The following is a 21,334-nucleotide window of genomic DNA, read 5'->3' as shown; positions in this document are numbered from 1 at the left end:
TTCCATAGACGGCGGCTTTGGAAGACAGTGTTCCTTTGCTATGAAAGAGGACAACCTGCTGGAACAAGGCCGTTTTCTTGCACAGTACACGCCGTGCTGTGTTTGAACATCCTGTGGTGGAGCCCGCAGGTGGGTGTGCCAGGGAAGGGCGGGGATTGGCGTTTCTAGGACCATTCCGCTAGGGCCTCCGATTTCTGCAGGAGGTTAAAGGGGAGAGTCACGGATATTCACCGCGTTGGGGGCAGGCGTGGAATCATAGATTGGTAGAGAAGGGGCTCTAAAGGGTGGCAATGCAGGATTCACAACCAAAGCATCCCTGACAGATGGCTGGAAACGTTCCGGGAACTTCCAGCGGGCAGAGCGGGCGTTTTGCCTCCAAAGACTCCAGGATCAGTCCTTGGCATGTTCGGTTAAAAGGATCCAGCTGCAAGCCTGGAAGTATCCCCAACCCGCTTCGAGCTGAAGGAGGACTTATGCATAAACATGCACAGCGTTACGCTGCAAGTAAGCGGAATCGCTTCAGATCAGACAAACAAGTTCGAAGCGAGCGCCCAGTATAGACAGCTAACAGTTTTGCATCCTCGCGGGAAACAGGACGTAGAAGCGGGGGGCGTTCCTTATGCCTGGGGGCGGGACTGCGCGCTGGCTGCAATTTCCTCCAGCCTCTCCTCTCCTTCCTCCTTCCTCCTGACCCCCACCAGTTGCTTTTTTAAAGTTTGACCAGTTGCAATTTTGCTTTATTCCCCGCCCCCTCTTGCTAATAGAAGGGGAACCCTGCCTGGTTGGACGAGCGCACGCCTGAAATCAGTCCACTCAGGAGAAGGGGGGCGGGGCGGGAATTTGGAAGTGACACGGGTTTCCGTGCTGTGGTTGCAAGAGAGGATCTTGCAAGTAACCGACCTTCACAGGGGGAACGAGGTGGAGGCGACGTTCCGTTTCTTCCCGGGGAACGTTCCACAAACTTTGGCGCGCGCTCCCCAGGGACAGTTTTGTAGCTGTTGCAAATTGCAAAAAGGACTCTCTTTCCCCTTTGCAAAAGCTCAGCAAGCAGCGCAGAGAGAGGAGGTGATGGCGTGCTTGGAAGAGGAGATCCGGGCGCGGCTGGAGCGTGCCGGCCAGTCCCACTTGCTGCGCTTCTGGGGCGAGCTGGACCCGGCGCAGCGAGACTCGCTCCTGGAGTCGCTGGCGAAACTGGACGCCGAGGAGCTGGGCGAGCATTGCCGGAGGGCGGCGGAGGCCTGCGCGCGGGAGGAAGAGCCGCGCCAGGAGAGACTGGGCTGCCGGATAGAGCCCGTCCCTCCAGAGTTCTTCGGCAGCGTCTGCAGGAGCGACCCGCGGACTTTGGAGCAGTGGGAGGAAGAGGGTAAGGCTAGGATAGACCTGGCTTTTGGTAGCCCTTTTGACCTCTGGGGGTTGCAGGTGGAGGAGGATGAGCAAGCAGTTGGAACGTTGTGGGTTACTGTGTTAACTTCTCGCTGTGGAACCTCGGCGCAAAGGTAGTCTACCTGAGACTGCCGGAGGTCGGGTGCATGTGGTTGTACCTGCCTGCCTACGTGCGCTTCCCAGAGGCACCTGTTTGGAAAATGATAGACCTTTGGTCTGATCCATTAGTGCTTTAATTTTCGGAGAGTGGGCGTGTGGATAACGACTACTGTACATTATTGGTTCTGTTCTTATAGCCCCGCCTTTCCTTGTTTGGTCACGCCCACTTAATCAGACACATCCACAGACACACCCACCGGCCCCTTTGGCTGCACCTTCCTCGGCAAAGGCCGTTTTGGAATACAGTACTGTAGTGAACGACATATAAACCGGCATATTTTTCTTCTTCATCGTTCCATGTAGAAACAACCTAAATGAAGAAGATTGCACAACTTTCGCACACAGTAAAATAAGTTTTGTGCCACCAGAAATTGTACATTTAGACACCAGGAAACTGTTCCCTTGCGTTGTCTGTGGCCCAAAATGCTGTTGTTGAGTAAAACATTTTAAGGAGTGATGCCCCATGTAAGCCAGCCTTCTTCCTCCAGCTCCAGCTTCCTCCAGCTTCCTCCAACGGGAGATTATAATCTCCCGTTGCCATTGGTGGCAATATTTGGCTAGGGCTTTTGGGAGTTGTAGTCCACCCGTTTATGAAGGGCGCCATGTTGGCAAAGCCTTCAGTGTTTGCAAAATACAATTTGGCCCGCCTGGGTGTCCATTTGTTGTGTGCTTTGGGGTGGGTCAAAACTTGCCTTGGGTGCTGTGCAAACACCAGTTCTGCATTCAGAGTACTTGTGCACCCGTGTTACATAATTTTAATACCTTTAACAAAATTTATATACTGTTTGGTTATTTGACAGAAAACCTCTGAGCAGTTTACAAAGAGACTTGGGACTGAGGATTCCAACCAACTGTCTAGAAGACCAAAGAACCACTGGGCATGTGTAGATAGAGCTGAAGTAAAGCACACTCTGACATCATCAGGACCTAGGGCTACTAGAGGCTTTGTCCCCCGCCTCTGAGTACTAAGTACAGTGGTACCTCGGGTTACATACGCTTCAGGTTACATACGCTTCAGATTACAGACTTCGCTAACCCAGAAATAGTACCTCGGGTTAAGAACTTTGCTTCAGGATGAGAACAGAAATCGTGCTCCGGCAGCGCGGCAGCAGAAGGAGGCCCCATTAGCTAAAGAGGTGCTTCAGGTTAAGAACAGTTTCAGTTTAAGAACGGACCTCTGGAATGAATTAATTGCTTAACCCGAGGTACCGCTGTAGTACTGTCTGGGATTGCTTTTTACCTTCTCCTTCCCAGTTCCTTTTCCTTTTGTGTTGTATATTTTTGGTGGAAAGTCTGAGGGAAAAAACAGACTTAACTGTTATCGTAAGCTGCTCTGGGCGCTTACGAGTTGAAGTAAAAGTACTTCAAATAATTTAAATTCCCAGGCATTGCCTGTTTTTAAAACTTCTTCTGGAGCTGTCAGACCTGTTCAGCGATGAGGGGAAAGAAGGCAGCTGGGTCCACAGAAATTGCACCATCACCCCTGTGCCTCTTTCAGATGATTCTTGCTTGGGGTGCGGGTAGGGGGCTTCCAGGCCCCCAAAGGAGCCTCTCACCCTGTGCACTGTCTCCAAGGGCAGCCACCCAGACTGCAGTTGATAATCTCTTAATCTCAGGGTCATGGGCTTGACAAAAGATTGGGCAAAAGATTCCTGAATTGCACTTGACTCGACGGCCCTCGTGGTCCTTTCCAACCGTGATTTGAACAAGATATATATTTCCTCCGGTGATCTTTCTCTTGTCTCCTTCAAGGGCTCCGTAAGATCTCCCAGAACAAGGTGGCCGTGCTCCTTCTGGCTGGAGGGCAAGGGACACGCCTCGGGGTGCCTTACCCGAAGGGCATGTATGATGTGGGGCTGCCGAGCCGTAAGACCCTCTATCAGATCCAGGCGGAGCGGATCCGCAGAGTGGAGCAGCTGGCTGGTGATAAGTTTGGAACTCGCTGCACAGTCCCTTGGTGGGTAGCTGGCTCCTGGGGTCTTAAGGCACTGGCCAGTGGCTCTTGTGGTCACATGGTGTCCCAAAATTCTTTGCTGTTGTTCCTTTTGCTAAGTGGCAGGGTGGTTTTATGCCAATCTGATGCCCTCTTCTTGGAGCCAGAGTGGTGTAGTGGTTAAGAGCGGTGGACTCGTAATCTGGGGAACTGGGTTCAATTCCCCGCTCCTCCATATGCAGCTGCTGGGTGACCTTGGACCAGTCACACTTCTCTGAAGTCTCTTGGCCCCACTCACCTCACAGAGTGAAAGGAAAGGAGATGGTTAGCCACTTTGAGACTCCTTAGGGTAGTGATAAAGCAGGATATCAAATACAAACTCTTATTCTTCTTCTTGGTTTGCAGTGTGACTCCCATTGGCAAAGTCTGTTTAGACCAGGGGTTGGCAACCTTTGGCCCATGGGCCACAAGCAACCCACGGGGGTCATTTAACTGGCCCCTGAGCCGCCCCCGAGCTGAGCCGGCCACTTGGCGAGTCCCCACGTGCTGTGCTAAACCAGTGCAGTACCGAGCTGGGACTCGCTTCTGTAACGCCGGGAATTACATCTGCGCATGCGCAGACGCTGAAAATTGCAGGCGGGCGATCCAGCCCACAGAGGGATCTCCGCTGGAGTGAACTGGCCCAGGCGAGGTAAACCTTGCCGGCCCCTGGTTAAACATTTAACTAGGATATTTCCAAAGCTCCAAAAAGATCAGGACTGTCCGCTGAAATCTTTATCAGATAATCAGCTGAATGTTAATCAGTTGGTTAAAGTTACATAAATTTGCATGCAACTGTAACAGTACCTCCAGAGAGGGGGGAGAAGCATATTCGGGACTTTTCACTTTAAGAGGGTGAGTAAGGGGTGACACAGGACGCGGGTAGCGCTGTGGTCTAAACCACAGAGCCTAGGACTTCCCAATCAGAAGGTCGTTGGTTCAAATCCCCATGGTGGGGTGAGCTCCCGTTGCTCGGTCCCTGCTCCTGCCAACCTAGCAGTTTGAAAGCACGTAAAAGTGCAAGTAGATAAATAGGTACCACTCTGGCGGGAAGGTAAACGACATTTTTGTGCGCTGCTCTGGTTCTCCAGAAGCGGCTTAGTCATGCTGGCCCCTGACCGGGAAGCTGCACGCCAGCTCCCTCGGCCAATAAAGCAAGATGAGCGCCGCAAAGATGAGCAAGATGAGAGTCGGCCACGACTGGACCTAATGGTCAGGGGTCACTTTAGCTTTAAGGGGTGACACAATATAAGTTTATAAAATGACATATTCATGGTGTGGGGAAAGTTTCCCTCCCTCCCTCATAATACTAGAATTCATGGACATCCAATGAACCTGAATGCTGGAATGACTTCTTCACTCAGCGCATAGTGGAACTGTGGAACTCTCTCCCACAGGAGGCAGTGATGGTCACCAACCTGGGTGGCTTTAAAAGGGGACTGGACAAATTCGTGTTAGAGGAGAGAGCCATCAGTGGCTCCTAGCCCCAGTGGCTCTGCTCTGCCTCCACAGTCAGAGGCAGCAACGGTTCTGAACCAGGTGCTGGAAGCTACAAGAGGGGAGAGGGCTCTTGGGCTCTCAGTCCTGTTTGGGGTTTTCCCACAGGCATCTGGCTGGGCCCTGTGAAAACAGGGCTCTGTTTGGGGCTGGGCGATACCTGGTTTTTAGCATGGTCATATATCACCACCTAAACACCACAATGTGTAAATACCGTATTTTTTGCTCTATAAGACTCACTTTTTCCCTCCTAAAAAGTAAGGGGAAATGTGTGTGCGTCTTATGGAGCGAATGCAGGCTGCGCAGCTATCCCAGAAGCCAGAACAGCAAGAGGGATTGCTGCTTTCGCTGCGCAGCGATCCCTCTTGCTGTTCTGGCTTCTGAGATTCAGAATATTTTTTTTCTTGTTTTTCTCCTCCAAAAACTTGGTGCGTCTTGTGGTCTGGTGCGTCTTATAGAGTGAAAAATATGGTATATCACAATAGCTGAAATAAAGATAGAGCTATGTAGAAGTATTGATTGGCTTCACAGATTCCCCCCTCCCCCTGCGTTGTGATCTTTGCATGTCATTGCTGTTTACTTCTGTGTTTTTGAGTCTTCAAAAGAAAGGCATGTGCCTGTCCTTGTCATGCCCTGGGTGTGCCCAACTGCAAAAATACTACTACTACTACTACTACTAATAATAATAATAATAATAAATTTTTATTTATATACCGCCCTCCCCAGCCAATGCCAGGCCCAGAGCGGCTAACAACAGTAAAAGTAACACAGTTTACATAAATCACAATCTATTAATTGAAATACATTCTAAAATCAATTCATTCTAAAATCAATTCAGAATCAAATTAATGGCAACCATTGGGCTAGAGTTCTGTGAGGATTGCCAAAGGAGGGGGTCAGACTGCGCCTTGGCCAAAGACCTGGTGGAATAGCTCTGTCTTGCAGGCCCTGCGGAAAGATGTCAAGTACTGCAGGGCCCTAGTCTGTTGGGACAGAGCGTTCCACCAGATCGGGGCCAGTGCTGAAAAGGCCCTGGCTCTGGTTGAGGTCAGCCTAACCTCTCTGTGGCCCGGGATCTCCAAGATGTTTTTGTTTGCAGACCGTAAGGTCCTCCGTGGGACATACCAGGAGAGGTGGCCCCATAGGTACGTGGGTCCTAGGCCATATAGGGCTTTAAAGGTCAAAACCAGCACCTTAAACCTGACCCTGTACTCCACCGGGAGCTAGTGCAGCTGGTATAGCACTGGCTGAATGTGATGCCGCGGCAAGGACCCCGTAAGGAGTCTTGCCGCGGCATTCTGCACCCGCTGGAGTTTCTGGGTCAGTCTCAAAGACACGTTCTCTGCTTGCTTTGGTTGTGTGAATCCAACCCGGCTGGTTTCCTTGTCCAGTGCTTCTAACTGCAGTGCCATGTTTGCCTCCCCGGCAGGTATATTATGACCAGTGAGTTCACTTTGGGACCGACAGAGAAATTCTTCCAGGAGCACAACTACTTTAACCTGGAGAAGTCCAACATCATCATGTTTGAGCAGAGGATGCTCCCAGCCGTGGCATTTGATGGGAAAGCAATCTTGGAAGAGAAAGGGAAGATTGCCATGGCGCCAGGTATACAGCAGCTTTCCTAAAGTTGGGAAAGTGTTACGTCTTGCTTGGGAGCTTCTGAAGGCCTCTCACTGGCACCGTTTTGAATATTTGAGTGAAAAGGGGCATTGTGTATAGCAAGTCCTTCACATGTGGCAGGTGCAGAGCTTTCTCGTAGCAGCACAGCTGTATCATTTTTCTTTTTTAGAATTGATTTATTATTTTAAAATGCAACCACAACAAAAGGAAATAAAACAATAGATCGAAAGTGCCATACCCCGGAAGGACAAAAGTACAGAGTTAAAGTACAGCTCCGAAGGGTTGATACAGTATTAACTCATACAAAGATTCCCTGTACAAATAATGAAGATTTAGAAAAATAAAAGTATTCTCTGCCTGTGAGTTGCATTGTTATTGAGAGTAAAGGTTCTATATAGCTTTAAGTGAGCCAGACATTTGCATATGCTGATTGCACTGAGTGATCATGTCCTCAATATATAGGGAATACAATCATGCCATATAATACATACTATAATTATTATTATTATTATTATTTATTAGGTCTCTTACCTGCCCTTCACTATGAAGTTCTAGGGTGGGTTTCATTTTATTTAATTTTTTTTAAAAATTGTTTGTTTATGGTATTTGTACCCTGCTCTTCAGCCTTAAAGACTCCCAGAGCGGGTTACTTATAGTCAAAACAAGATGGTCCCTACCTGCAGGCTTACAATCCAAAAATAAAATACAGAATATTACAATCAATAGGATAGGGTATGTCCTAAAATATGTATCTCAGCTTTCAAAGGCCAGGGTAAGGCCATATTTTATCAGCCTGAAAGATCAGGGAACCATCTTCCCCTTTGACCTGCACCCCTGAAGGTGGGCTCCCTATATTTTTAAAATTGCAAGTGCCACATGTGCATTTGTTTGGTTATACATTCCTCCGCCACCATTTACAAGCAGTGGTAAAACTGGTTACAGAGATTGCAGGTGAGAAGCAAAGCTGGGTTGTTGATAGCATGGGTGCTGGCCAGTTGGTGCTGGTCCTAACCCAGTTTCTGTCTACAAGTTAACTCATTCCTTGTGTGTTGCAGATGGCAATGGCGGTTTGTACCGTGCCCTGATGGACAACAAGATCCTGGAGCACATGGAGCGGTGTGGCGTCCAGTACATCCATGTCTACTGTGTGGACAACATCCTTGTCAAAATGGCAGATCCCGTCTTCATTGGTTTCTGTGTCTCGAAAGGAGCTGATTGTGGTGCTAAGGTGACAGAGACCAAAACATTGGGCAGGGAGGATCACAAAATTCCCTTGTGTGCAGGGCAGACATGGTTAAGGATGAGCAAGCGTGTGTGAGAGAGAAGTGACTCATGTTCTGATGGTCCTTTCAACATCCATATGACAATTACATTGCTCATCATGGTTATGCCCTGTGGTACCCCAGGCCCCAGAGCTGTTGTGTAAGTAAAGGACAATTGCATCTTACGCTTGATTAAGTTGTGCAGTTTTAACCTTACGTGGTTGAAAGCCAGCTGGCTAAATCCCCCAAATTAATCACACGCAAGGCTTAAAAGAGTTTAAAAGTTGAATTTGCATCGGGGGTACGGAAAGAGCTTTTAAGTACTTTCTTACTGGGTTCTGGAAGGCTCTTGTGAGGTTTTGTAGGATTTTGCAGGAGCATCTCTGGGTCCAGTATGCAAGGCAGGGAGCTTCAAAGCTGTTTTCCTTGCTTGGATGGTAATGATGGTTGTGCAGTGGTGATTCCAAGGGGGCGCTTCGGGTATACACATTTTTGTGCATATGCGCCATACCCAGAATGTACCCCCAACACAAGATGCAGTCATACTGCATGTTAAACTACCATATTTTTCTGTGTATAAGACACGCCCATTTTTTAAAGCCCAAAATTAAGGAATTAAGTTGTTTAGCTGTGGGGGAAGAGGGAGGTCACTTCTGCCAATCGCTCACCTGCCTGCCTGCCACTGCCGATCACTTGCCACAGCCACTGCCAATCGCACACCTTGCCGCAAATTGTCTGTCTGCTCGCCACCCCCAACAGCCCACCTGCCCACTTCCCACAGCCGCCAATCGCAAGTTGCCTGCCCATTTGCCTCAGCCACAGCCAATCACCAGCAGGCCTTGCTGCAGCCACCAATCACCCACCCAATCGCCACTGCCAATTTCCTGCTTGCTGCTGCCATTAATTGCATGTCCCCCCTCTGCATTCACTATCCATGTATAAGACAACACCCAATTTTTGCCTAATTTTTTTGTTTAGCAAAAAGCATTGACTTATGCATGGAAAAATATGATAATAAAACTGTTGTGGATTGGGGGCGGGGAGTGCAATTGGGTCCTTCCACATGTTCCCCCCCCCCCCACATTTTTTTTTAAAAGCCCAAAGCATTGCTTGTGTCTGGCAGGTTGCAGATGGAATCTGATTAATAATAATAATAATAATAATAATAATAATAATAATAATAATAATAAACTTTTATTTATACCCCGTCCTTCCTGGTTCAGAAAACCGGGCTCAGGGCAGCTAACAACAAATTTAAAACACTTAAATGATGCTACAAAAAGCAGCATAAAATATGATATAAAGTGTAAATAACAATAAAATCAAAAATCAATTTAGGGAGGAAATCCATCCAATAAACATTAGATGATCATCAGGGCTAGCTGGCTAAATTAGTCCCACTTGGGCCAGTGAGGAGATGAGGGGAGAATTAGCTGTGGGATCCCAGAGCGGGGAATCCCTCCCTGCTCAAATGAACCTTCCTCCTCATTTGTTACTGCATTTTTAAAAAATCTAGATCTGCTTTTGCCTCCATGTAATGTGTTGCGTTTCTTCCACCTGCCTCGGAGCCATAAACATGTTGAATATAGGCAGTGTCTGTGATGGACAGTATATGGAACTTTAAGTACCCTTAAAGCAAAATGAAACAAAACCTGAAAAGTGAGTTTTTTAGATGAACTTTGAACACCTATGGGCAGTGCCTAGGTAAAATCTTACAAGGGTGTTGGGGGGTGACTGGCAGAGATCCTTTCCCCCCACTTCCTGGGCCTGCAACAGTTAAGTAATCTTGTGCTAAACAGGCAAACATATGCATCCAGTTAATTGACCATGTGAATTTCTGAATCCAGCATCCTCTGAGCAGAATTGGATTTGATCTGTAGAATCAAGAATTACCTGGACACAGGTATAGCAAGAGAAGATCAGAAAATATTCCTCTATGCCACAGGAGCGCCAAGGACCCTAACTGCTAAAAACTGGCAAAAAGAAACTGTGCCAACAAAAAAGGAATGGCAAGACAAACCATTAAGAGTATATTGAACTGGCTAGATTAACAGAGGCAATTAGAGATCACACTAGACAAGAGTTTCTAAAAGCATGGGGGAAATGCAGAAAATACTTCACAAAACAGTGCCCTAAAATACATACCTGGACTTGTTTTGATTAATGTCTGCAGGAGACTTTGTTGATATTTAAGTTATAATTAGAAAAAATCTTAATAATTATTCATAAAGGAAACAGTTTATAAGAAGTACTGTATTTTTCGCTCTATAGGACGCACTTTCCCCCCTCCAAAATTAAGGGGAAACGTGTGTATGTCCTATGGAGCGAATGCAGGCTCCTTGGCTTCAGCAATAGGAACACGAAGCCTCCGAAGCGCAGAGGGAGCACTTCCGCCGTGCTCCAGAGGCTTCGGGCTGCCTTCACTGAAGACTGGAAAGTGAGAGGGGTCAGTGCGCAGTGACCCCTCTCACTCTCCAGGCTTCCAAGGTAGCTGCCTGAAGCCTCCAGAGCGCAGCAGGAACTCCCACTGCGCTCTGGAGGCTTTGGGTGAACGCACCTTGAACGCACAGAAACACCTTGTTTTAGAAGGTGGGAACAAGAAAAAAAATTCCTCCCCCTCTGCGCAGTGCCCCTTCAGCGAAGCGGCAGGAGAAATGGAAGAAATGTTCTCCCCCTCTAAAACAAGGTGTGTCCTATGGTCGGGTGCGTCCTATAGAGCGAAAAATACAGTAAATAAGGAGGCCATATACAGGATAAAGGAAGTCTTTTACTTGTTGTTTGTATTGTTGTATGTTATGCTCATTGTATGTCATGTTCACATTTAATGAGGGTGGATTGTATACTGGGGGAGGTTATGTTATGTTGTAAATAAAATTCCAATAAAAAATATTTAAAAAAAGAATTACCTAGCCCCTCCACCTGCTCGATCCACTCTTTGTGGTTATTTCACTTGCTACCCGTCTCTGGCCCAAAAATTCTATTTTTTGTTTGTTTGTTTGTTAAGGTAGTGGAAAAAGCCTACCCCACAGAGCCTGTAGGGGTGGTTTGCTCTGTGGACGGAGTATATCAGGTGGTGGAATACAGCGAGATCTCCTTGGAAACGGCACAGAGGAGAAACACGGATGGCCGGTTGACATACAGCGCTGGAAATATCTGCAATCACTTCTTTAGTCTTGACTTCCTGAAGGCTGTCACAGAGTAAGTCCTGCAGTTGTGCATGCTCACTTTCCCATGACCTGTTCCAGAGTTTATGAGTGTGGGATCTGCATCCTGGAAATCAGCGGGGTGGGAAGGGATGCATGCATTTCTGAGCATTGTACAGTGGTGCCCCGCAAGATGAATGCCTCGCAAGACGGAAAACCCGCTAGACGAAAGGGTTTTCCGTTTTTCGATGCGCTTCGCAAGACAAATTTCCCTATGGGCTTGCTTCGCAAGACGAAAATGTCTTGCGAGTTCCTGCGGGTTTTTTTCCCTCCCCCCCTTTTTCCCAAGCCGCTAAGCCGCTTATCAGCTGATCCGCTAAGCCGCTTAACAGCTGATCCGCTAAGCCCGCTAATCCGCTAAGCCACTAATGGGCTTGCTTCGCAAGACGAAAAAACCGCAAGATGAAGAGACTCGCGGAACGGATTCTTTTCGTCTTGCGAGGCACCACTGTATCAGGATTGTGACAAACTGAGCTCCTAGTTGTTGTAAACAAAATCTGCCCCTTTTCCCTTATGGGGTATCCAAGAGCCCATATAGAGTCCTTATGTAGGTTCCTTATTGGTAGGAGAAAATAGCAGAGGCCAACCAGAGAACATTGAGAAGCAAAGCAGTTGGTAAGCCTGATCTTTATTAAAACTGTTGCAACAGGGTGCTCCCCCCACACGTAGGAGAGAGGAGGAGGAACCCAGAACCAAGGTGTGCCTGCGCTTATATAGACATTTAAAATTCCCTGCCTTGGAGCTCAAACCACCCCTCCATACATCATATATACATCACGGAAAAGGTGGTCTACAACAGAAATTTGAATGTTGTTGTTTTTCCTGTCTGCCAGGTTATCTGATAATGCCTTATCTGATTGCCTTTCCCGGTAGTCTGGCCATTCCTTTGAGATGGTGATTTCCCAATTCCTGAGACAATGGGAAGGTTCCCTCACCCCCTCCCCCCTCGCAGAGAAAACATTTGGTCAGCTTGGGAGTCAAAATGGTTTAAGGGAGTCAAATTCGTTTCAGGAAGGTCTTCCTGTGCTGCTCCAGACATATATATATATATATATATATATATATATATATATATATATATATACACACACACACACACACACACACACACATGACCTTAAAATTCTATTACATAGTTTTCTGGTTAGAAGCTGTAGAATCATAGTGCTTTAGACGTGGTAGAGGACTCCCAAGGGTCATCTAGTCCAACCCCCTGCAATGCAGGAATCAGAGCTAAGGAATCCCTGACAGATGGCCACCCAAACTCTGTGTGGAATCCTCCAGCGAAGGAGCGTCTACCACCTTCAGAGGTTGCCCGTTCTATAGCTCTTAAATCTATGCGCTTCCATTTTTATAGCAGGCAGCTTCAGTAGGCTTTTAAACTCACTTTATTCAGCAATACTGCACGCAGAAGATAAAATCTATAATGAACACTATTTCATGGAGGATAAAGCTTGGAACGGCTGCCAGCCACAATGACTATGCTCTGCCTCCACATTAATGTTTCAGAGTATTAGTTGCTGGAAAATACACAGCAGTGGACAGTGCTCAGATCCTGCACTTTTCCACAGGCATCTGGTCGGCCACTGTGAGAACAGGACTGGAGGAGCCATTGGCCTAATCCAGCAGGGCTCTTCTTAGCTTCTTATTTTGAAGAAACTCTAATGCAAAGGAATTTCAGTGGATGCTCAGGTTGTAAATGTGCAGGATGCACGTTCACAACCCGCAGCCTTTGCAACCTGCAGCTGCACGTATGTGCATGCACGAGTTGCGATTCGGTGCTTCTGCGCATGCACAAAGCGCAATTTAGCACTTCTGCGTATGCGCCGCTGCCGAAACCCGGAAGTATCCCATTCTGGTACTTCCGGGTTTCAGCGGTCCGTAAGTCGAAAAAACGCAACCTGAAGAGTCTGTAACCCAAGGTATGACTGTAGTCCTGCAATTGGAAAAACAGGAGAACTCAAAAACTTGGTTGCTATCATCCAGGCAGCCAAAAAAAAAAGACGGCTTACCTACACGCTCTCCTAAACTGCGGCCTCTGTCGTATAGCTCTTAAACTACAGTCCTAGGACAAATCTTTGCCTTCTGTTTGAAAGGCAGATTTCAGAAAACCCACAGAAACAACTCCAATATACCAGTGAATCATTATCCAAAGATTTCCAGGAAGTGTTCGGCGAATTGCCAAAAATAACTTATGCAGAGTCCCCCCCCCCCTTCTCCATGAAAACAGCTCAGCAGAAAGGTCCCCACCAGCAGTTTGTCAAACACACCACCCGTCCTGCAGAAAAGTGGGGGAACAAAATAATCAGGGAGATGAAGCTTTCCTTCCACTTTCCCGCCCCCCCCCCCAATTTAAATTAAACTTGTCCATAGAATCATAGAATTGTAGAGTTGGGAGGGCCACCGGGTCCAACCCTTTGAAATGCAGAAAGAAGCATGGAGATAGTTTGATGGAACACTGAAACCCTGGATCATCAAACTGATTGTGGCAGTAGATTTCAGGCAAGTGAAAAGGCAGGATGCTCCTCTCCTTCCCCTTACAGCTGTGCAGCGCAAGGAATGACCTGGGGCAGCCCTGTTGCTGCACAACAACATTTTTTAGCAGAGCAGAGTTTGAGGAAGTCTCCTGTGTGCTTATGTGTCTGTCCTTTCCTGTCCACCAGGAAGTTTGAGCCCCGCTTGAAACGCCATGTGGCTGTCAAGAAAGTCCCTTTCGTCGACCAGGAGGGCAATCGGGTGACGCCGCTAAAACCCAATGGGATAAAGCTGGAGAAGTTTGTGTTTGATGTGTTCCAGTTTTCTAAGTTAGTACCAAATGTGTCTCTTTTCTCTTTCAGTGTATCCTGTTCTTTGGGGCAGGAGTTGGGGAGACTCCATAAACTGGCCTTGGCCAAACTGGTGCTTGCCAAACATTTTGGACTACACCTCCCATCAGCCTCTGCTGGGCCTGATGGGGGGCACAGCCCAAAACATTTGGAGCGCACCAGGTTGCTAAATGATAATGGAACCAGCTGCTACGGGGTAAGGAGTTGTGACAACACAGGGTGTCTCCCAAACTTCTGATAGCTTCTGGTTTTGTTTTCTGAATCAAAATGGCAGGCATACTTACCTGCTGCACCCTAGAGCATTTTCTATTTTTGAGGGATTGATTATTGCAGTCAGTAGATGAGAACATTACATGTGCAGCTGTAGCTGCTGTAACAGGGAAGAATGGTGTGCCCTGGCAGCCTCTAGATTACTACCATGAGTTATATGTGGGGCTGCCTATGAAAACCGTTTGGAATTTATATGCCTGGCTGCATTAAGGTAAAGGAACCCCTGACCATTAGGTCCAGTCGTGGCTCACTGTGGGGTTGCGGCGCTCATCTCGCTTTACTGGCCAAGGGAGCTGGCATACAGCTTCCAGGTCATGTGGCCAGCAGGACTAAGCTGCTTCTGGCGAACCAGAGCAGTGCATGGAAATGCCGTTTACCTTCCCTCCGGAGCGGTACCTATTGATCTACTTGCACTTTGACGTACTTTCGAACTGCTAGGTTGGCAGGAGCTGGGACCGAGCAACGGGAGCTCACCCCGTCGCTGGGATTTGAACCACTGACCTTCTGATCGGCAAGTCCTAGGCTCTGTGGTTTAACCCACAGCGCCACCCGCACCCCACCTGTGCTCCTAATAACAATGATGACTCCACCAACAACAGTGAAATTTTAAGCTTCTTTATTAGAAGCTGCCTGAGCAGTGCTTTACACCAAATATGCTGTACAGGTATGTGTGTAGATAGATATAGATAGATGATAGATAGATAGATAGATAGATAGATAGATAGATAGATATAGATAGATGAGATAGATAGATAGATAGATAGATAGATAGATGATAGATAGATAGATAGATAGATAGATAGATAGATAGATAGATGATAGATAGATAGATAGATAGATAGATAGATGATAGATAGAGATAGATAGATAGATGATATAGATAGATAGATAGATAGATAGATAGATATAGATAGATAGATGATAGATTAGATAGATGATAGATAGATAGATAGATAGATAGATAGATAGATAGATAGATATAGATAGATGATAGATTAGATAGATGATAGATAGATAGATAGATAGATAGATAGATAGATAGATAGATAGATAGATAGATAGATGATAGATAGAGATACATAGATAGATAGATGATAGATAGATAGATAGATAGATAGATAGATAGATAGATAGATAGATAGATAGATGATAGAGATAGATAGATAGATAGATAGATAGATGATAGAGATAGATAGATAGATAGATAGATAGATAGATAGATAGATAGATAGATAGATAGATATCGATAGATATAGATGATAGATAGAGATACATAGATAGATAGATGATAGATAGATAGATAGATAGATAGATAGATGATAGATAGAGAGATAGATAGATAGATAGATAGATAGATAGATAGATAGATAGATAGATGATAGATAGATAGATGATAGATAGATGATAGATAGATATTGATTGCATTCTGCTAGAATCCAGAGACCCAGCTTGAATGCATCATATTTTTCAGATCACCTATCTAGAAATATTTAGTTCACATCCACACCATAAATTAAAAGCACCCTTGTATTGTTCTGCTTTAACAGTCACGGGGACTGTATTTTGTTAAGAGTGCTGGGAATTATAGGCCTGTGAAGTCAGCACCCTTAGACTACTTTTGGGGTGTGGAAGGCATGGTGGCTAAATTATCTGTTTATTAATTACATTTATTAGTCATATGGGGGGGGGCATGGCAACTTTAAAAGTCCACACCGTACATACATTAAAACCGGAGGAGGGGGGGGAAGAAGAAATACATTAAAACATCCTACCCACTCTAAAAGGCCATAGGTGGTTAAAAGCCAAAGCCCCGGTTAAAAAGGAAGGTTTTTGCCTGGTGCCTGAAGATATGTAACTATGGAACCAGGTGACCCTTGCTGGGGAGAGCATTCCACAAATGGGGAGCCACTGCAGAAAAGGCCCTGTTCTCCTTTCGCCCCTCTCCAGACCTCCTGGGCCTCGGATGATGACCGCAGGGTACAGACTGGTTCCTATGGTATAAGAGTGCTTTTAAATGTCTTGTGTGGATGTGGCTTTAGTTCGCTTTTGCAGTCAAGTCCAACTGGAATTGGCAGCTTAGAGAACACCTGCAGGGTCTCCCTGCTTGCCTCCAAATGCATTCCTTTCATGAAAATGGCAAGTTACGTTTTCCTGGATTCTGGAACGTGCCGTGGCCTCAATGGCTCCATGCTGCATATTCAGGAAGGCACGACCGCAACTGAAACTCCCATTTTAAGCCTCCAGTTTCTCCTTTCTGTTAACAGGAAGTTCGTAGCCTTTGAGGTCCCGAGGGAAGAGGAGTTCTCGCCTTTGAAGAACTCTGATTCGGCCGACAAAGACACTCCCATCACAGCTCGCCGGTCACTCCTCTCCCAACACTACCGTTGGGCTGTGAAGGCAGGAGCTAGATTTGTCAACGGCAATGGCCAGAGGATACCTGAAGAACCAAGGTCTGTGAAGGCTTCTCCGATTTATCCTCCCCAAGGGATTGAGGGAACCGTAGTTTACCCCAAGGGGCCAGGGAGTACTAGATGAATTTGTGACATGGAATGCTGCCACAGTGAAACACTGTGTGCGTGTGGCCCCATCGGCAGTATGCGTAAAGCAGTTATCACACCACTTTAAGCAGTCATGGCTTCCTGCAAAGAGTCCTGGGAATTATTTAAGGGTCCTGAGAGTTGTTAGAAGACCCCCTACTCCTCTTACAGGGCTACAATTCGTGGAGTGGTTTAGCAGTCAAGCCCTCTTCCCAGGAAACTCTGGGAGCTGTAGTTCTGAGTGGGGAATAGCTGGGGGTCTGGTCAGGACTAACTGTTAAGTATCTGTTTAACATCCTTGCAACAGATTTTTGGCCTCATCCACACCATACACTTGAAGCACTATGATACTACTTTAAATAGGTGTGGCTTCTCCCAAAGGATTCTGGGAGCTGTAGTTTGTTAAGGATTCTCAGAGAAGACCCTCCCTGCTCCCAGAGCTACAATTCCCAGAGTTTGCTGGCGATTGCTAAACCACTCTGGGAATTGGTGCTTTTGGAGGGGAATTGGGGTGGGGGGTTGTCTCCTAACCCCTCTCAGCAGCTTCAGCAAACCACAGCTCCCAGGTTTCATGGCTGTTCAAAGTACAGTGGTACCTCGGGTTACAGACGCTTCAGGTTACAGACTCTGCTAACCTAGAAATAGTACCTTGGGTTAAGAACTTTACCTCAGGATGAGGCGGCAGCGGGAGGCCCCATTAGCTAAAGTGGTACCTCAGGTTAAGAACAGTTTCAGGTTAAGAACGGACCTCCGGAACGAATTAAGTTCTTAACCCGAGGTACCACTGTAGTATGATAGTGCCTTAAGTGTATAGCGCAGATGAGATCTTCTTGTGGAGATAAATTGTGTCCTCTGGGGTTTATACCAGAGAGGGGAAGAGTGCAATGAAGCAGCTTTCTCCAAGATTGGGGAGGGGGGATTCCAGCCACCTGCTGCAGCCACCAAGATGGATGTTGTATTCCTGCAGCATTTGGAAGGCACTAGATTAGGAGAAGTTGTGTTAACATCACGTGTTGTGACCAAACTCTTAATATGGTGCAGATTTTATTTTGTTCTATTTTAAAGGGGGGGGGGTATAATAATAAAACACAGGGTTCATGAATCAAAGCTTATTGGGGTCATCCTCTCTGATCTGGGGTGCCTTTCTCCTCGTCCCAGGTGTGTGAGGCCATAAAATAATAGAACTGTATGGTTGGAAGAGACCCAAAGCATCATCTAGTCCAATCTCCTGCATATAGAAGTACATTGCAGTTATGCATTCTGGTTGCAGTTATTTGGGTGGCAAGGGAAAAACTCTCGGCTAATGCTCTGGTGCTTCTGTTTATTGTTTACTTCATTTATATATGACTTGTCTTCCAAGCACCCATGGTAGATTGCAGTTTTAAAATACCAAAACCAAACAGATGAAATAACACAGCCTCGGGCTGTGTTGAGCAATTTCTGTTGTTGCCTGGGCTGCCTGCCTGCCTGCCTCTCTTTTCTGTGGCTTGTCATATGTTTGCAGAGAGACATTATTTACATTTTTCTCTCTTTTCAGTTTATCAGGAGATGACGAACCACCCGCTGTATGTGAGATTTCACCTCTAGTCTCTTACTTTGGGGAGGTGAGGGTGACATTTTATGTGAACTCCTGTTAAGGATTCGATATCTGCTTCTAAGGAAATAAGTTCTTGTTTCTGAGCCAGTGCAAAGAATATTGGAGATGTTGTAGAGCAGGCATAGGCAAACTCCGGCCCTCCATATGTTTTGGAACTACAATTTCCATCATCCCTAGGTAACAGGACCAGTGGTCAGGGATGATGGGAACTGTAGTCTCAAAACATCTGGAGGGCCGGAGCTTGCCTATGCCTGTTGAAGAGCCCTGAGATTGAAGAATGTTCAGCCAACATGGCAAATATGGGATAAAACTCCACATGAGCAAACTCTCCCTTCATAAGGGATCAGGCAATAGCGTCTTTCAACTGTGGCAGAGTCCATACCCTGGAACCGCAGAGCTATATAGGCTTTCCTCCATTTGGAATTTGTGATGCTGGTTACATATAATTACAAAAAACACAAAATACTGTTGTGTCAGAATAATAAAAAAGAAAAGCAGCTAAGAATAGTTTCTTCCCTATTATTATTAAAATCATTTTGATTGTTTTATAAGTGTATGTGTGTCACTTTTAGAGTTAACAACCTAGCAGGTCCTTGTCTACAGAGGCTTAAAATCCAGAATAGGCAGGAGGGACTTAAGGAGAATCAGTATGTGACAGGAAATAAAGGCTGAAAGATGGGTTACAGCAGGGGTTAGCAAACCTTTTCAGCAGGGGGCCGGTCCACTGTCCCTCAGACCTTGTGGGACTATATTTTGAAAAAAATAATGAACGAATTCCTATGCCCCACAAATAACCCAGAGGTGCATTTTAAATAAAAGGACACATTCTACTCATGTAAAAACACGCTGATTCCTGGACTGTCCGTGGGCCGGATTGAGAAGGCGATTGGGCCGGATCCAGTCCCCGGGACTTAGTTTGCCTACCCATGAGTTACAGCAGCAAGAGGAAACCTCTGGCTCTCCAGCAGCGATTCACCTCATATTTGCAACATCTCCAACCATTGGCTGAGGCTGCTGGGGATTGGCTTCTGACATCTAGAGGGCCACAGATACCACATACCCCTGACTTGGGGGCAAAAGTCGTGGTTAGATTTTAAAATGGGTGGAGAACCTCAGGCCTGGGAATTTAATGTGGCCCTTGAGGCTTTTCTGGCGGTTAGGACTCTCTGCAAGCTACTTGCCCCACTGCTGTGAGTGCTTTGCCTTGGCTTGAATGTATGCTGAACTGTGTTGATGCCTCTTGACATATTCCACGGAAGTAAGCTACAAAAGTAAGAGCCACATTGGTTATTCCACCCACTTTCATCTCTGGTCCTGACCATCACTGTCATGCAAACTCTGAAAGCTTGCCCATAAGGGAAGGTGGCCTTTGGCTCAAAATTCGTTTTCTTTTGCAGGGACTAGAGAAGTACCTGAAAGCCAAAGACCTTGTGTCACCTTTTCTTCTCGATGAAACCAAAGCAGCAACATTAACAAGAGCTTGAAGGAAGACCCAACTTGGAAGATTGTCCTCTGCGACCATCTTTTTGCTTGACTGTTGCTTTGTAATTAAGAAAAGAATAATTTTGAGAAACTATCAGTGTTTATGATACTATAAAGCCAAAACCTTCTAACTTTTCTGCTTCTGGGGTGGGGTTGTTAGGTCACACTGTGCCTGGAGAGTGATGGTTTCTGCCCTTGATTGTCCCAATAGCATTCTCTGCAACTTTCAAAGAGCTGTCTGAAATAAGACCCATCATCCTTACTATGGCTGAGAGGCCCCTTGTGTGTAATGCTGAAATTGGAGGCAGCCCTGGGGGACGGGATTCTTTGCTGGTGTCAACACTCAAAGGAACCAGAGAGGCAGCAGATAGCTGAGAGGAACCTCTAAATAGTGCTGCACATATTCCATAGATATTATTTACCAATGCTGGGTGAAGGGGCTCTGTATTATCTTGGAGGAGCATGACTCAGTGGCAGAACAAACAGGAGGAACAATGTTTGATTACGGACAACTCTACTTAAAAGGATGTTAGGTGGTAGATCTGGAGAAAGCTCTGGGCTTCAGACCTTGGAGATAAGCTTCCAGTGAGGAGCAAACAGTGCTTACCTAAATCTGTGTTTGCAAGAACTTTATACACTCAAAGTTAAAGGCATTGTCTGTGTCCAGAATCTCTCGCCTCATCTTGGAAGTCCTGCCCTGACTGCGGAAGAGACAGGATCTGAATTGCATCTATTTTGGCAGTGCCATTTTGAATCTGGTGTTTCCAGCTTGAGCTGAAAGCTTCCCTCTTCGCAAATCTTTCTGTAGCAGAGTGCATTGTTTTTTTCCTCCTTCTTAATTATCCCCAAACCGTCTTTTGATACCGATAATGCCCTCCCTGAACTGGGACCCTCTAGTTGTTTTAGGACACTACAGTTTCTCTAATCTGTGACCATGCTGACTGGGGCTGATGGGAATCCAACCATAGCTGAAGCCACCACATTGGGGAAAGCTGCTTTATACATGTTCTGGAAGAAAGTGATGAAAACCCTATATTGCCCGTTTTGTAATTTTCACATATTAAAAGTGCTTTAAAAAGTCTAGCTTGCCTTTTGTGTTTCTTTTTTTAAAACTGGCCCTACTCCCGAGACCTGGCACACAGACAGAAAACGCAACAAGAGGAGTTGCAATGCCCAGCCCTAGCAACCCCCAAATCAGTTGCCCTTCCATAGTTTACTAGTTTCCTTCCCTAGACATAGATGCAGGGTGGGTGGGTGTAAGCTATATATATATACAGGATCACTTGCCTTCTGCACTAAAAACCAGCAGGTACACAGGCAACCCAGATTGGATGACAAGCAAAGGCTCAGCTGTGTAAATGACGCAAATCATGACAGCTTACATAATGTATTTGTTTTTTGCACAACTTACTCTCTTCCTGCTAGACAATAGAAGGGCAAAGCTTCTGATGGCTCTTGCCCACTGAAAATCTTACTCTGCCACTTCTGTCTTCACATATCAGCTGATACTGCCCACATTTATAGAAC

General features: G+C 46.3%; 1 protein-coding gene across 1 annotated transcript; it reads left to right on the top strand.

The window, feature by feature from the left end:
* Positions 1-629: 629 nt before the first annotated feature.
* On the top strand, positions 630-20,888 carry UAP1L1 (UDP-N-acetylglucosamine pyrophosphorylase 1 like 1). Its single transcript, XM_083721814.1, has 9 exons — positions 630-1,363; positions 3,295-3,499; positions 6,441-6,616; positions 7,687-7,859; positions 10,898-11,091; positions 13,760-13,900; positions 16,456-16,641; positions 18,266-18,332; positions 19,723-20,888. Exons 1-9 carry the CDS (start codon positions 1,069-1,071, stop codon positions 19,807-19,809), a joined length of 1,524 nt encoding a protein of 507 aa, XP_083577940.1. The 5' UTR covers positions 630-1,068; the 3' UTR covers positions 19,810-20,888.
* The last annotated feature ends 446 nt before the right edge of the window (positions 20,889-21,334 follow it).

This window comes from Podarcis gaigeae (genome assembly GCF_964106915.1).
Source record: "Podarcis gaigeae genome assembly, chromosome: Z".
In the NCBI taxonomy this organism is placed as follows: Eukaryota; Metazoa; Chordata; class Lepidosauria; order Squamata; family Lacertidae; genus Podarcis; species Podarcis gaigeae.
Note: the sequence above shows the minus strand (reverse complement) of the source record. Positions and strands in the feature narration are given on the sequence as shown.

What these genes read in the sequence shown, in the direction of transcription:
- UAP1L1 (XM_083721814.1), top strand. Translation starts at nt 1,069, where the DNA reads ATGGCGTGCTTGGAAGAGGAGATCCGGGCGCGGCTGGAGCGTGCCGGC. An exon ending in ACTCGCTGCACAGTCCCTTG is followed by an intron (nt 3,500 to 6,440) that starts GTGGGTAGCTGG and finishes CCTCCCCGGCAG; the next exon opens with GTATATTATGACCAGTGAGT. An exon ending in TTCCTGAAGGCTGTCACAGA is followed by an intron (nt 11,092 to 13,759) that starts GTAAGTCCTGCA and finishes CCTGTCCACCAG; the next exon opens with GAAGTTTGAGCCCCGCTTGA.